The 15490-nt window shown below is 34.5% G+C and overlaps 1 protein-coding gene and 1 pseudogene across 1 annotated transcript; both read left to right on the forward strand.

Moving 5' to 3' along the window:
• Positions 1 to 1497: 1497 nt before the first annotated feature.
• Positions 1498 to 4439, forward strand: LOC137708137 (acid phosphatase 1). Its single transcript, XM_068447139.2, has 3 exons — positions 1498 to 1942; positions 3461 to 3670; positions 4096 to 4439. The coding sequence occupies exons 1-3, from the start codon at positions 1545 to 1547 to the stop codon at positions 4271 to 4273; spliced, it is 786 nt and encodes a 261-aa protein (XP_068303240.2). The 5' UTR covers positions 1498 to 1544; the 3' UTR covers positions 4274 to 4439.
• A 3272-nt stretch (positions 4440 to 7711) lies between these two features.
• LOC137708596 (profilin-like) overlaps positions 7712 to 15490 on the forward strand; it is a 28231-nt pseudogene continuing 20452 nt past the window's right edge.

Below are 15490 nucleotides of genomic sequence, written 5' to 3' on the forward strand. Positions count from 1 at the left end.
GCGTAAAGTGTTTGACATGAATTCACAAAATGGGTATTTCCGTGCACCTTTTTTCTTGTATTATATAAATGTGTGAGGCTTATAAATTACAATGTTTTTTTTGTTATATATAAATTATAATGCTTGAATATTAATAAACAGTTGGCGGTGACCTCCTATATTGATTTTTTGTGGAGACTAAAATTTCTCGGAAGGTGGCAAAGCAAAAAGAAAAAAAGCGTCAAAAATAAATTTCTAATCTTTGGAAGTAACTCTTCATTTTTATTTTTATTTTTGTAAATGATTTAGTAAATTTCCTAGTTGGTTCAGTACACCTACTGTTATATTCATACAATTTGGGACCAATTCTTCATTTCTCAATATTTTTTGGACAAGTTTTACACAACCTAATAAATTGAGGGGCATTTGCAGAATTAAGTAGTGTACGAATTATTACCTTTCAAAAAAAGCATATACCAACCAAGCGCATCTAGTGGTCACTTTGGCATTATGGCAGAGAGGCTAGTATGAATGGAACTATTTTGAGTCAAAGTGGTTGTTAAACATTTTGACTTCTGATACAAATATTTCAATTCGGATCTAATAAATTATTTCCTTTGAAAAAAAAAAAAATTCAACAATGATATCTTTTTAGGATAAATAAACAACAATATATTATTATCTAATATCTACTAGTGCATATATATATATATATATATATATATATATATTATTATCCCATACATCATCTCCTTATATTTGAAGCTGTCTTGAAATGTTTAATTATTACAATTTGTAATGTTGTACGTTTTGCATGTGTCGACATATTATGACATTATTAATTCTAAGTCCTTTTGCGTTTTGGAGTTTCTGTTTGGTTGATTTCAACTTTTTTTTTTGTGTGTATTTGGTGTAAGAAAACAGAAAATGCCTAGTACCAATAATGTGAGAAATGTGAAGGATATTTTAATCCATCAATTCAAGCTTAGCTACCGACCAATAGAAGGGACAAGAAAAAGCTAATCAGCTTAAATAGGTAAATTTAAAACTGAATATATAGTTAGCGACTTAAATAGTAAAATTTAGTAGCATTCATTTGCACTTATTTGTAAAATATTTATATATGTAAATAATTAGTTCAATACTAATTTATTCTTCACTTTTTCGTGTAAATATATCATTATTTTTAAAAAATCATACAATTAATTTCAAAAACAACTCAAGGTCATGTGCATCTTAACTATTACAGTCTAATGATATTCCTCTTCACTTGTAAGTGAGGTTTTATGTTCAATTCCCCCCAAAGATGAAGTTGAACCACATTATTATAATCAAGCTCATTGTAAGGCTTAACTCACTCTTCTACCACCTTAGTGTAGATACTATCATTTGTTCAAAAAAAAAAAAAAAATGATCCGGAATAATATTCCTTTTGAATAACTAAGGGGCACCGACGTAATTGTCCCTAATAGCAAGGGTCAATATCTTAATTAAACCCTATTTAAAGAAGGAAAATTAGCAATCGAAAGCAACGAAGTCTCCACTCACCGAATACTGCACACACCATGGAAAGATTGACAGTAGTACTACTCTTCTTTCTTGCCCTAGTTTTCTCAACATCTCAAGCTTATGAGCCACTTATAAACCACCATATCCATCTCCTCAGGCCGAAATCCGGGGCAGGTGGCGGCAGCGTTCCTGGCGTGTCTTGCCTGAGTTGGCGTTTGGGGGTGGAAACTAGGAACATTATCAACTGGAAGACTGTTCCGGCAGAATGTGAAAGCTACGTTGGTCACTACATGCTTGGGCACCAGTACAGGAAAGACTCAAAAGTGGTCACTGATGAGGCTTGGCTCCATGCTCAGAGCCTCAATCTTACAAAGGATGGCAAGAACGTTTGGGTCTTTGATATAGACGAAACTACACTCTCTAATCTACCGTATTATGCTCGTCATGGATTCGGGTAAGTTGTTAATTAATCAAGGGTGATACTTGAGAGACCACTTCTTTGAATCATATTTTGTAAATTATATGACGTGAAGATTAATAGTTGGATTTATTCTTTAAATCATTAAATAAAGATTCCAAATATCATCCGCCACATCATGTGGTTTAAAAAAATATGATTTTTCTAAGATCAATATTTTAAAAAATGACATTTAACTGTTTTTTTTTTTTTTTTGAGCAAAACGATAGCGGAGTAAGTTAAATGTTAAATGTTAGATTAGTCACCGACAAAATTCGAACCCACGCCGTCATATAAGGGTACAACACATTTCCACCACTGTGGTACCTGCATATTAACTGTTTTTTACGCAAAGGTGTCTGCACTAAATTAATGTTTATTTAATGTTAATTATGTGTAATATTATATAAGCGATTATATATATATATATATATATGTAATAATCACATATGAACTTTGACGATTGCTATGATTGTCATAATTTAACAAAATATGTATGTGTGTGTGTGTCTTATATATATATATATATATATATATATATATATATATATATGAAAACCCATGAATGTACGCTGCTCAACATTGTTAATTATGGAGTTCTTCATTTCCATCTTTTGGTTTGTTTCTCATTTTATACTGCATACATTCCAATTCTCAATATTAAAATTATGATAAACAACTTCGACTAAAAATGGTAATAATCGATGATATATCATATTTATCACCTTCACGATATTATTCACTATTTTATTAATGTTGAAAAAAAAGGTTTTGCATCTGTTTTTTTCTTTCTATGAGGGGGACCCCAGGATTGCACAATTCTTGTTTGATAGAAAAAAAAAAAGAATAATGGAATTTATATAACGCGAATAGTTTGATTAATAAACGAATAATAATGTAGCATGTGGTCAATATCCTATAATAGATAGGGTGCTATGTTTTTATCCGTGTCTTCCAGGTTCAAAACTTCTCATCTTTTAAATAAGTTAATAATTTCAAACCCTCCCTTTTCCCTTAGTAATGATAATTTTATTTTGTAAAAGAAAGATTTAATAATGTATGAAACTCTCATACGCCGCTTTATGGCAACGTCGGAAAACAATCATGCTTATGCATCTTGATGAAATTTAATCTTCATTGATTTTCCCCTTCCCTATAATAACTAATTATTAACACACTAAAGTTATCGCTCTACCATAAAAATACTCTATGAAACTCACTCATATCAGTACCAATAATGTGATGCCTAAGCAATCTAATCTAAATTTATTTCAAAGATTTTATTAGACATAAAGCAAGAGGATGCACATGACCCAACGCATAAATAGAAAAATAAAGTACTAATAAGTCAAAGAAGTTGATCATCCAAATGGAAAATTTTTCTAAAAAGAAAAGCAATAATTGAGAAATCTGAGAAATACAATCTTTTTAGATAATGTAGATTATTGGCAAATCACATGATACCTTAAGTAAGACTTATATTTTATATAACATTTTTGGATATAATATTTTCAGGACGGAGGTATACAATGCTACTGCATTCAATGAATGGGTGTTCGAAGGCACAGCCCCAGCTTTGCCCGAGAGTCTTAAGCTGTACAAGAAGTTGTTGAGACTTGGAGTCAAGGTTGTGTTCATAACAGGAAGAGGAGAAGATCTAAGAAGTGTCACGACCACCAATCTCAAAAATGCCGGATATCATACTTGGAAGAAGCTTGTTCTAAAGTAAGCACCTGTTAACGAGTTAACTTAACGCTTGACGAGCTAAGGCTGAACCATTACATGTGGTGGTTCAACCCTAATTTTCTCTATTTTTGCGCGTATACATCTTGACCTACTTTTTAACCTTATATCAGTGCATCATGCCTATTCTTTAACTTGTCATGGAAAAAATCAACGTGAATGCTTTTGTGGTCCTCCATATGATTCCTAGCAAAAGCCCAAAAAAATCAATGTGAATGTTTTATGTTGTTAAGTGGAAGGCTAGCACTGTAGTACAAATCAAGCACCCTTGTGATCATCCTGATTTGGATTCGAGCCTCTCGGACCCCAGTCTCAGTTAACTATTGAAAATTTTCTCCTAGCATAAATAAATTTTATTGTATTGTTTTTTTTGTTGTCTAAACATTAGTAACTTTTTTGGTTTGCAGGGGATCAAATTATTCTGGGAAGACATCGTACGTGTATAAAACAGCAGAGAGGGAGAAGCTTGAGAAAAATGGATTTAGAATAATTGGGAACATGGGCGATCAATGGAGCGATATTTTGGGTACAACTGTCGGCAATCGGACCTTCAAGTTGCCTGATCCACTTTATTACGTTAGTTAATCACTGCTTTTTAGCTTTTGTGCAAGTGTTGAATGAAGTTTTAATTCAGCAAATAAAGGAAAAAATGTCAATGTGCTAGACAAATGGTACTACAAGTGAAATTTGACAAAATGTAAGCACTGTTGCTATACTCTTGTGGAAGTGAATTCGATTACATTGTTAAAAATGCTTTTAACTGTCAGGAAACACACTTAACTTTCTAGAAGTAATCTCAATTAAAACTTTAAGATGAATTGAGGTCAACTAGAAAGCAAATTATGCTAAAAGTAAATAAAAAAATTTAAAAAAACATGTTCTGGAGCTGAATGTAGTGATTAGAAAAGACCAATGAAGGGTATGTCCTCGTAATTCGATATGGTTTAGAAGTTGAGACTACATAGTCTACATTGAAGGATATAAAAGAGACAACAAAAATCAATAAATCACCTATATATTAATTAAACAGTCACAGTTAATCTATTAATTAAACATAATCTCTCAATCTTCTCATATTATTACTAAGTATTCGAAATGTTAATTTGCATTTCATCGTGGAGATCTATAAAATTATTAACGTGACAAGTGCATGACCCATTTTTTGAATTTAAACACAATCATACCATAGCGCAACTGAATTTTGACCTGACACAGGTCGCACTTCTAAAATAAGTTAACCCTACATCTCTAACGTGCTTCAATTTAAATGTTTAAGGTTAAGCGCAGTTTAAGACTTGAGCTTCTTCTTGGACCTAAATTGAGCGAGAAAACAAAAACAAGGGTACAAGTGTGGTTTGTAAATGCAAATAACGAAGGCCTATATTATAAATGCAAGAGTGATTTCAATTGTTGATTTCATATATGTAGCCACAATCTATGAACGTGTTTTGATGCGATTATCTTGGGAAGTGCTTAGAGCTTCAACTCAGGTGTTCACACCATCACCTTTCATAGATTTTTCTTCAGCGGCTTTGTTGCCCTCGGTGGATTTGTTGCTAGTGGGTCATCTCTCACTAGCTTCCCTTGGTTTGTGGTTGTGGTCTTGTTTAGTGTGGTGCTTTATGGAGGATGTTGGAGTCATCTCTTCCATCAATTATGCAAAGTTGGTCGGCCGGATCTATGGAGTCTGTTTGGAGATTTGGCTTTTGGCGGGATCTCAAAGATGCCTTAGCGGCAGTGGTTCTTGCTGGACTATGGTTTGTCTGTTTTTTGGCTCAAAATCATTGTTTGGCCTTTGTTTTGGTGGTTCATATCTTATTTTGTGCTTTTCTTGTAATTAGACCTCTTCCTTTGTAATTATGGTGTGATGTTGGTATAAAATTACCTTTCTTCTAAACAAAAATAAAAATAAAAAAATTGAAAATTGTAAATGACTCTTTTTTTAAAAAAATTTACATAAAGTCTTGACAAGTTAACTTGCGTGGGCAATCCCACGTGATCATGAGTCTATGCAGAAGTTTTGAAGCACTTATATATGCTATGGGAAGACATTGTTCAGATTGAATTGGTTTTACCCAAAACTACGACCAAACCAATTACATCATAATATTTTGGTCATGTTCGTATTTAACAAAAATCTGTTAAGAAATCATACTAAGGTTCAACTGTTTGATTCGAATGGTGTGGGCGTAAATCTAATAATTTTTCTTTAGCCTTTTTTACAACATTGTTAGCTAAATTCAACTTGCCGTTTAGATTACAAGATTAATTTGGAATTATCTCTGTAATTATTGCATGTATTATAACACTGTCAAACTTTGAAATTTCTCTAACCTTAAAATCCAACATTTTTATCTAGTTATTAGCCAATAAAAAGACCGCACTTAATCACAATTTTTTTCTGGTTATTAGCCAATAATAGGACACATATAAAATAAAAACTCGAGACTATAAGAGCAAGTCCACCCATCAACAAAAGGCAAGACAAGGGCTATAGCCCTTTAGCTGTATAAAAAACACTTCCATCCGTCGAATTTGTGGAGGACAAAGTGGTGGGCCAACACTAGCCCATCCAAAAGCTTGAGCAAGATAAACCCGGCCTTACATCAACGGGTTGACGTCATGATGATGCCAATCTTTTTTTTTTTTTGTCAGGTGCATGTATCACACACGAAAAACACTAGAGACTAGCTGACAGCAGGCCCCACTACAACAGCTTAACAACATAGACAAACGGCTCGCTGACATGGCTTGTTGTGAGTAAAAACTCGATACAGCTCAGCGTGGATGAGGCCATGGGGGAAGTGGCCATCAAAAACAACACTTGTATATAAACTTACAAATGATGTTGTATTGGAATTGAAACTGGTTCATGCGTTGGATTTCCAACGATTTTTTTTTTTTTTTTAAATGTTACCTTGTGACATGAGTAACGTTCTAGTGCATCTGATTCCATATCAGTTTGAAAATCAACGGTCAAGATTAATTTAACGGTAAAAAAATAAGAAAATATAATATCCAACCTTTTTTTTCATTTCCCCATCACAACTCTGTCTACACTTTTACTACAATCCTTTATATTTGTTTTCCACTTTCCAAATAAAAATGAGTGAGAGGGAAAATTGGTTGATCAGGAAAGATGTTTTGCTTGAGTGTGGGGTTAACATTATATTTATTAATAAATTTCAATGTAACTAACTTGTTATTATCTGGACCCTTGGGTATTTAAAAGTAATCATTTAATTTATTTCCATGGAACAAATTTACAAACAATGAAAAATATATTTGTGAAGACTAATTGCCCTTTCTCTTATTAAACAGGTGGACTTTCACAAGGGCAAGTATTATTTAGAGTGAATAGGAAAGGCAAGTTACTTGCCCTTGCCTTGCCGAAACCCTCTTAATACTAGGGGACTTTCTCTAACCGAAGCAATTTATTATATGATTTAATTCAATTTTGGATCACTTGACTTTTCTCAAGAAAATAATAAAAAAAATCAGCTACCACGATTCGATGGGCCGGTTTGGTCCAACCAAATTGATGACCGACCCCACTATATGAAGTATCAGAACGTTTAAGGCAATCAATTAATCACGTTCATATCCAACGACTGAGAAGAGATCATTGGCACAACTCCAACGTGCTTATGTTTACATCAAGATTTAGTAGGCCCCACCAAATTCCCTCCCTCCTGCCACGTAGTATTACGGTCTAGTGATATTCATCTTCACATGTAAGTGAGAAGTCTTAACTTTCTTGCTAAAGGCGAATTTGAACCATATTATTGCTAGCCCATTGTGAGGTTAAGCCCACCCTCTCCCTTAATGTAGATAATATCGTTTGTTCAAAAAAAAAAAAAAAAAATTCTTCCTTTTTTTCTTTCAAGTTTCAGGCCAACTCCATGTGTGTATATTACCTCCCTCATTCGAACCAGGAGTCAGAGAAAATTTCCAAAAAATTGATCATATTTTATAAAATCAAAGGTAATTCAATAAATTCAACGATCACGATTGAATCAGAAAATGTCGTGGCAGGTGTACGTCGACAATCACTTGATGTGTGACATCGACGGCCACCACCTGACGGTTGCAGCCATCCTCCATTGAATCTTGAGCAAGTCTTCCAATGCCTTCAGTATATAGGTGTCTTCTAAAGATAAGCAAGTAGAAAAAGCAATGTGGAGCATAGAGTTCCAAATGTGGTGTAGTCGCAAGCACAATGTGCATCAGAGGTAATGTAGTCCCAAAGGTGGTGTAGACCTAAAGACGGTACCTGCAACAGTGGCATCGTAACTTGTCTTCATAGAGGCTCGTCCTTATAGGCAGCGACGTGTTCTTGCAGGTAGCAATGTGTTCTCAAAGGCAGTAGTGTGTCCTTCTCCTCATAACGGCATCAAAGCTGGTCGTCACAATGACTCGTCCTTGTAGGTAGTGGTGTGTCTTCGTCTTCGCAGGCAATGTCAGTGCATGTAATCGGGCTACTTTCTTGCAGTAACAGAAGTATGTTGATAGAAGCATATTTATGCAACTTTGTTAGCTTGTTTTCTTGCATTTATTGAGTTAGTTCTTAGTTATTTTAGTATTTTAAGCTATTTTTGTGTGTTTGTAGGTCCAAATGGTTAAAATGGCAAGAAAGTGCAATTTAGAGCATTTTGGAGCAGTTTTGGGCTTGGAATGGTTAATACATGCTTGGAGCAAGATGGATGGACGAAATTGAAGTTTAAGAAAGGCTAAGAATCTGCTAAAGAGATGGAAGAAATCAATTCAAGACTTGGAAGAAAATGAATCAGCTATAAAGAAGGAAATATGAGTCAAACTTCCTTATTTTGACGATCCTAATCTTTTCCTACTTAATTTCCAGCTGTTAAGGGGGATTCCTAAATATATTGGGACACTTAAATATATGTTCTAGAAGCCTAAATCACATTCCTACCTTGGCGCCACACCTTTCCCCTTCTTCTTCTTCTATCCTTGCTGTGCAAGTTGCTTTCCCTTTCCCTTTGGATGCTGCCGCAAATCCCTTCCCTTTTCCTTATGGGATTTTGATTTGTTACCCTTTTCTTGGAGGATTTGGAGTCTTAAATCTTTCCCAAATTAATTAATTATTGCCTTGCCCTTTCTTTCTTTATTTGACAGAATCTACCGCACAAAATTAAGCCTTTTATCATTCATCATTCACCCATTCAGCCATCATTCTTCCCTTCCACACCCACAATTCCGCAACGTCCAGTCACCATACTTATTTTCACATCCATTCACCCTTGTGCCGCAGCAAAGAAGAAGGAGAGGAGACCCCTTGGAACCGTGCTTGCCATTCAAGATTGTTGGATTGCTGAAGCGTTTCTAGGTATATTCAATCTTTATTTTTAATGTTTAATTTATATTTTCTTCGTTTTGCTATGGACATGAGAGGCTAAACTCGTTTTAGCTAGAGGAGACTTTGAAACCATGATTATATTTGCAATATGAATTGACTAACTCTAGTTCTGATTTCATAAATTGTGAATGCAATTTGCTTAACTGTTTGATTAAGAACTCATTCTAGTATGTTGATTAAGGGTGCACACTTAGTTTGCATGCATGAATTTGATGCTAGAATATAAGGGAGTTTCACATAATCGTTATGAACTTATATTCACAACTAGTGAAGGTCGCTAGTCATGATCGTGTTAAGTTGAATTCTTGGCATGAGTATCATGATGTCATAGTTACGAATGCCTTGTCAATGCTTATGATTTTCACAAAGCTTAATGATCTTTGATTGTATTTTTATTATGTTGTTCATGTAGGGAACTATTGAAGAATAATTTGGTTGCCGATGCGTATTCCATCCAAGAGGAAAATCTGAGGGTTAATTAGTGATGTCACGGTTAATCTGGGGTGTTAAGATTCATGGTTTATTGAAAAACTAACTGGAAATCAATTTGTATGCAAGTGTGTCATGTGTGGAGAAGGACCCTCTAGCTCGCTTATCACCCATTAATTCACCAAATTCGTATTCCTTTAGTTTAAGTCTTTAAATTTGTTTGTTTTACTTTAAATTCTTCAAAACCAATCCCCCCCCCCCCACTTTAATATTTCGTGTTTTACTTAGTTAGAACCTATTTTAGTTTGTTTCCTTGAGTGTTTTGAGTCATAGTTAAGTTAGAATTCGTCCAAAATCATTCTTAGTTTCTGTTTTGAGTCTATTTGATTGTTTTGTGCTGTTTTGAGTCTTTTTAGTTTGTTTTGAGTCATATAAGCCTAGTTTTGTATTTTTTGAGTCAGTTTTAAGTAGATTAGCAATCCCTCTTAATCCCCGGCCTAGAACGATCCCCACTTGCATCTTTACTACAATTGTTAACAAGGGTTTAATTTGAGTGCTATTATATATCACATCATATGTGCAGTCCAGCGACCCTTTCTTTTGCGGCGAGTAGACTCTCTTGCCCTGAGCAGCCTCCTTTGTGGCGAGAAGACTCCCTTGCGTTGATTGTCCTCCCTTGCGTCGAGTAAACTCCCTTGTGGTGAGCAGCCTTTCTTGCATTGATGATGACAATAAGTGAGAGGAAATGTAAAACAATTGTAACTCCTTGGGTAGCCTTTATGTCAATTACTCCCTCTTAATCCTCATCTTTAATTCCATTTCCTCTGATATTTGAATAGGTGTCAGCTGGTTTGTTCTTGGCTGCATCAGTTTTGGCTGCTAGTTTTATTGGATTTATTGCTTTCAATGCTTTCTTGTCAATTACAAACTGCTCATCTTGGGAACCTTTTAGTGTTAAAACAGCCATAACTTCTTCTAGAAAAATGGTATTAACAATCCGTGAAATTCTCCAGAAAATAGACATCCGTAGCTTTCCAAACATATAAGGCACATTCTCTAGTTCATTCTGAGCTGTCTGCAACCTGCTTCCAAAGTCAGCTGACCTGCACAGGCAGTTTTGACGAATTTGTTACTTAAAATTCCACTTGTGTTATTTTTCTTTTCTTTACTTGACAAATCCTACAAAACACAAAAAAAAAAGTAAATAGCTCAAAAATATAAGGAACTAACTAAGAAAAGACAAGTGAATTTGATGTAAAATATATATAAATATGAGCTTATCAATTGAGCATCCTCTTTTGCGGCGAGTAGCCTCCCTTGTGATAGTGCGTGCAATTTAGCACACTTTTGTAGTAGTGGCAGTACATGAAGTCCATCAATTCCCTTGAGTAGCGGTAGTGCATGCAACCCAGTGACTCCCATCTAGCATGTAACGACCCGTCTTAAAATATTACGTTTTAATTGGTTGAATTTACGAAAATACCCCTAACGACGAAATTGTTGACTTCCGTTGACTTTCATTCTACGACATGTAGGAATTTTTCTTTTAATTTATTCTCATAGTATTCGTTGATACGAACACGCAGGGGCAATCAGATTTGAAATCAAAGCTAAAATGAAGTTTTTATGAATGTTTAAATGTCAAGGGCATTTTGGTAATTTTACATGGGAGATATTTCTCCACTTTGGACCATTCCTAGGGTGCCATGTGGCAATTTTTCCCCCATTTTTGGGGTATTCCTTCTCTGTCCCGAGTAGGCCTAGCAAACGGGTCGTATTTGTCGTGTTCGTGTCGTTTTCGTGTAACACATGTTATCTTAACGGGTTGTGTCGTGTCGTGTCACACCCATTATGACCCGTTAAGAAAAAAATATATTTTTTTCTTAAATTTGCACATACCACACACTGCCACATAAATATTACTTCAAAACATTAAAACACGTTTGTCTTTAGAGTACTACATCTACACTCGAAAATAAGAGCCTAATAAACAAACATACATACACTACTAGTCTATTACACTATTAAATGCGCAAGGATATGCAAAATGAAAGAGTTTTTTGTTTTCAAGCTTGTGAAGCCTTTCTCAAAAGTTTAAACCTTACCAATGGAACTCAAAGCTTGTATGTTATTCCTTTTACAAAATCCTCAATTTTCATCTATCATCATGACATAAGATTTTGTGGTATCCACTAGTGTAAATATTTTAAAGTGAAGATCGAATTCATTCATATAGGGTCAAGGAGTGTAGCTGTAAAAAATCATCAAAATTGGAGTTAAAATAACCGTTAAATCATGATTTTTCATTGATAACCGTCGAAAAGTTTTGTCCCGTTACTTGATCTCTGAATGTTTGTTTTTTGCGATTTTTGGTGTATGCGATCTCGATGTATATACAAACATGTTTGACGGTTGAATCGTTGAAATTAGTTTCGTAGAATGCGTATCCCATCAAAACGATAGATCCACTAACACTTAAGAGTTTAGGAGTGTGGCTGTAAAAAAAAATCATCAAAATCAAAGTTAAAATAACCGTTAAATCGTGATTTTTCTTTGATAACTGTTGAAATGTTTTGTCTCGTTACTTGATCTCTGAAAGTTTGTTTGTTGTGATTTTTAGCGTATGCTGCCTTGAAGCATATACAAACATGTTTGATGGTTGGATTGTTGAAACTAATTTCTTATAATGCGTATCCCATCAAAACAATAGATTCACTAACACTTAAGTGTTTTATTCATACTTTCATTAAGTATAACAAAAGATTTTGCGGTATCCACTAGTGTAAATATTTTAAATTAAAGATCGAGTTCATGCATTGTATTTGTATAGGGTCAAGGAGTGTAACTGTAAAAAATCATTAAAATTGGAGTTAAAATAACCGTTAAATCGTGATTTTTTGTTGATAACTGTCGAAAAGTTTTGTCCCGTTACTTGATCTCTGAATGTTTGTTGTTTGTGATTTTTGGCGTATGCGATCTTGAAGCATATACAAATAAGTTTGAAGATTGGATCGTTGAAATTGGTTTCGTAGAATGCGTATCCCATCAAAATGATAGATTCACTAACACTTAAGAGTTTATTCATACTTCTATTAAGTATAACATAAGATTTTGTGGTATCCACTAGTGTGAATATTTTAAATTGAAGATCGAGTTCATTCATTGTATTCGTATAGGTTCAAGGAGTGTAGCTGTACAAAAAATTATCAAAATCGGAGTTAAAGTAACCGTTAAATTATGATTTTTCGTTGATAACCGTCGAAAAGTTTTGTCTCATTAGTTGATCTCTGAATGTTTGTTTTTTACAAGTTTTGACATATGCGATCTCAAAGTATATACAAACATGTTTGACGGTTAGACCGTTGAAACTAGTTTCTTATAATGTGTATCCCATCAAAACAATAGATTCACTAACACTTCAGTATTTTATTCATAGTTTCATTAAGTATAACAAAAGATTTTGCGGTATCCACTAGTGTAAATATTTTAAATTGAAGATTGAGTTCATTCATTGTATTCGTATAGGTCAATGAGTGTAGCTGTAAAAACTCATCAAAATTGGAGTTAAAATAACCGTTAAATCGTGATTTTTCGTTGATAACCGTCGAAAAGTTTTGTCCCGTTACTTGATCTCTGAATGTTTGTTTTTTGCGATTTTTGGCATATGTGATCTTGAAGCATATACAAACAAGTTTGACAGTTGGATCGTTGAAATTGGTTTCGTAGAATGCGTATCCCATCAAAACGATAGATTCACTAACACTTAAGAGTTTATTCATACTTTCATTAAGTATAACATAAGATTTTGTGGTATCCACTAGTGTAAATATTTTAAATTGAAGATCAAATTCATTCATTGTATTGATATAGGGTCAAAAAGTGTAGCTGTAAAAATCATCAAAATCAGAGTTAAAATAACCGTTAAATCATGATTTTTTTTTTTTATAATCGTCAAAAAGTTTTATCCCGTTACTTAATCTTTGAATGTTTGTTTTTTGCAATTTTTGGCGTATGAGATCTCGATATATATACAAACATGTTTGACGGTTGCATTGTTGACACTATTTTCGTAGAATGTGTATCCCATCAAAACAATAGATTCACTAACACTTAAGAGTTTATTCAAACTTTAATTAAGTATAACATAAGATTTTATGGTATCCACTAGTGTAAATATTTTAAATTGAAGATCGAGTTCATTCAGTGTATTTATATGTTAAGGAGTGTAGCTGTAAAAAATTATCAAAATTGGAGTTAAAATAACCGTTAAATCGTGATTTTTCGTTGATAACCGTCGAAAAGTTTTGTCCTGTTACTTCATCTCTGAATATTTGTTTTTTGCGATTTTTTACTGATGCGATCTCAAAGCATATACAAACAAGTTTGACAGTTGGATCGTTGAAATTAGTTTTGTAGAATTCGTATCCCATCAAGTTCAATGGTGTGTGTATATATATTAAGTAGATTTAAATTTATTAATTTCGTACGTATAACACTTAAGAAATTGAATGGTATGTATATTTAAGCCGATCCAATGGTCACCAATTTTTAATATTTAATTATATATATAATTATTATAGTATTTTTTTAGGGTTATAAAATTATTAAATTAATATTTTGCTTATCGTGTTTCGTGTTACCCACGTGTATACCCGAACTAACCCCGTTATCTTAATATGTGCTTATCGGGTTACCCGATAACGACACGATTCGTTATCGTGTCGACCCGAACACCTCTTAATTTCGTGTCGTGTCGGGTTATCGGGTCGTTTTAGGATTTTCCAGGCCTAGTCCCTCTCCCTCTTCTTATTCTCTACTTCATTCGCCCTCATCTCTCTCATCCTTTCTTTTCCTCCCTTGCCGAGCCACCCACACACATCCACACTCCTACAACAACAATTTGATAGCACCATCACCATCCCTTGTATCCCCTAGGAGTTCTTGAACAAGAAAATAGAAGAAAAACCACTTAAAAACTCCCTCCACGTGCTACACAGTGCCATTACTGTGCAAGGAACTTCTCCGGCGAATTCGTGCCATTTCCGGTGAAGGTAAGCCTCGAAGTTGGTTCCTCTCATTATAGATCATGTCTAGGTTCACTATTAGTAAGTTTTGGGTTGGTTTTGGTGATGTAGGAACACAGAAAAACTCAAAGAAAGTCACTGTTCAAATCTAGAAATTTCCAGACTGTGGTCATTTGGCCATCTTCTAGCCAGTTTTTCGGCCAACTTCGATCTTTGTTTGGCTCCTAAGGACATGAACCTCTTCTCCACATTCCTAACTACATTTTGGCTTTTGAATCACTCGATTTGGGCTTCTATCGAGCTCGGAACGAGTTCTTGAAGTTGGTGGAAAAATCTGGAAAAATTCTAGAACATTGAGGACGGGGAGTACAGTTGTACTCACGGTGCGTGGGCCGACGTGGGATTGCCAAAGGCCAACATGTGGAGTGCATGCGCCTTCATTGGAGGCACTGTGCTTCGCTGTCGTGGACAATGGCACCTGCAAATTTTTTGGCGACCTTATCTCGGCACGTGGAATGGCACGTGGTGACCTGGGTCGCAGTCCCATGGTGGCTCGTGGGGGTACCCGAAGTCCCTCCCTAAGTTTTTCGATGTGCCAAATCGAAATCCGCTGTCTTTTTTTGCCAAATTCGATCATTATAGTGGAGTTTTACTAAATGATCTCTATTTATGTTTAGGTGCGTTGGTTGGAAGTGAGTCCATCCTCCCTAGTTCGATCGACTCCCCGGTAGCGGAATATTTGTGAGTGGACCCCTTCTCAAATTGCATATTTTTATAAATTACTAGGCTTGCATGCATTTCATATTTCATGAATTGATTATGTTTTATAATATGTTTTACAGAATTCTATAATTAGGTTACAGAGAACTTATGATTTATTTAAATTGTTTTTACGAAATATTTGTGGCTTACCTATTTACAGTTTATAAAATGGCATATTTAAAGAAATCACTTTTATGGCTTGTTTATGAT

This window comes from Pyrus communis, chromosome 17, assembly GCF_041283825.1.
Source record: "Pyrus communis isolate YQ-2024b chromosome 17, ASM4128382v1, whole genome shotgun sequence".
Taxonomy (NCBI): Eukaryota; Viridiplantae; Streptophyta; class Magnoliopsida; order Rosales; family Rosaceae; genus Pyrus; species Pyrus communis.

What these genes read in the sequence shown, in the direction of transcription:
- LOC137708137 (XM_068447139.2), top strand. Translation starts at nt 1,545, where the DNA reads ATGGAAAGATTGACAGTAGTACTACTCTTCTTTCTTGCCCTAGTTTTC. An exon ending in TATGCTCGTCATGGATTCGG is followed by an intron (nt 1,943 to 3,460) that starts GTAAGTTGTTAA and finishes TAATATTTTCAG; the next exon opens with GACGGAGGTATACAATGCTA. An exon ending in TGGAAGAAGCTTGTTCTAAA is followed by an intron (nt 3,671 to 4,095) that starts GTAAGCACCTGT and finishes TTTGGTTTGCAG; the next exon opens with GGGATCAAATTATTCTGGGA.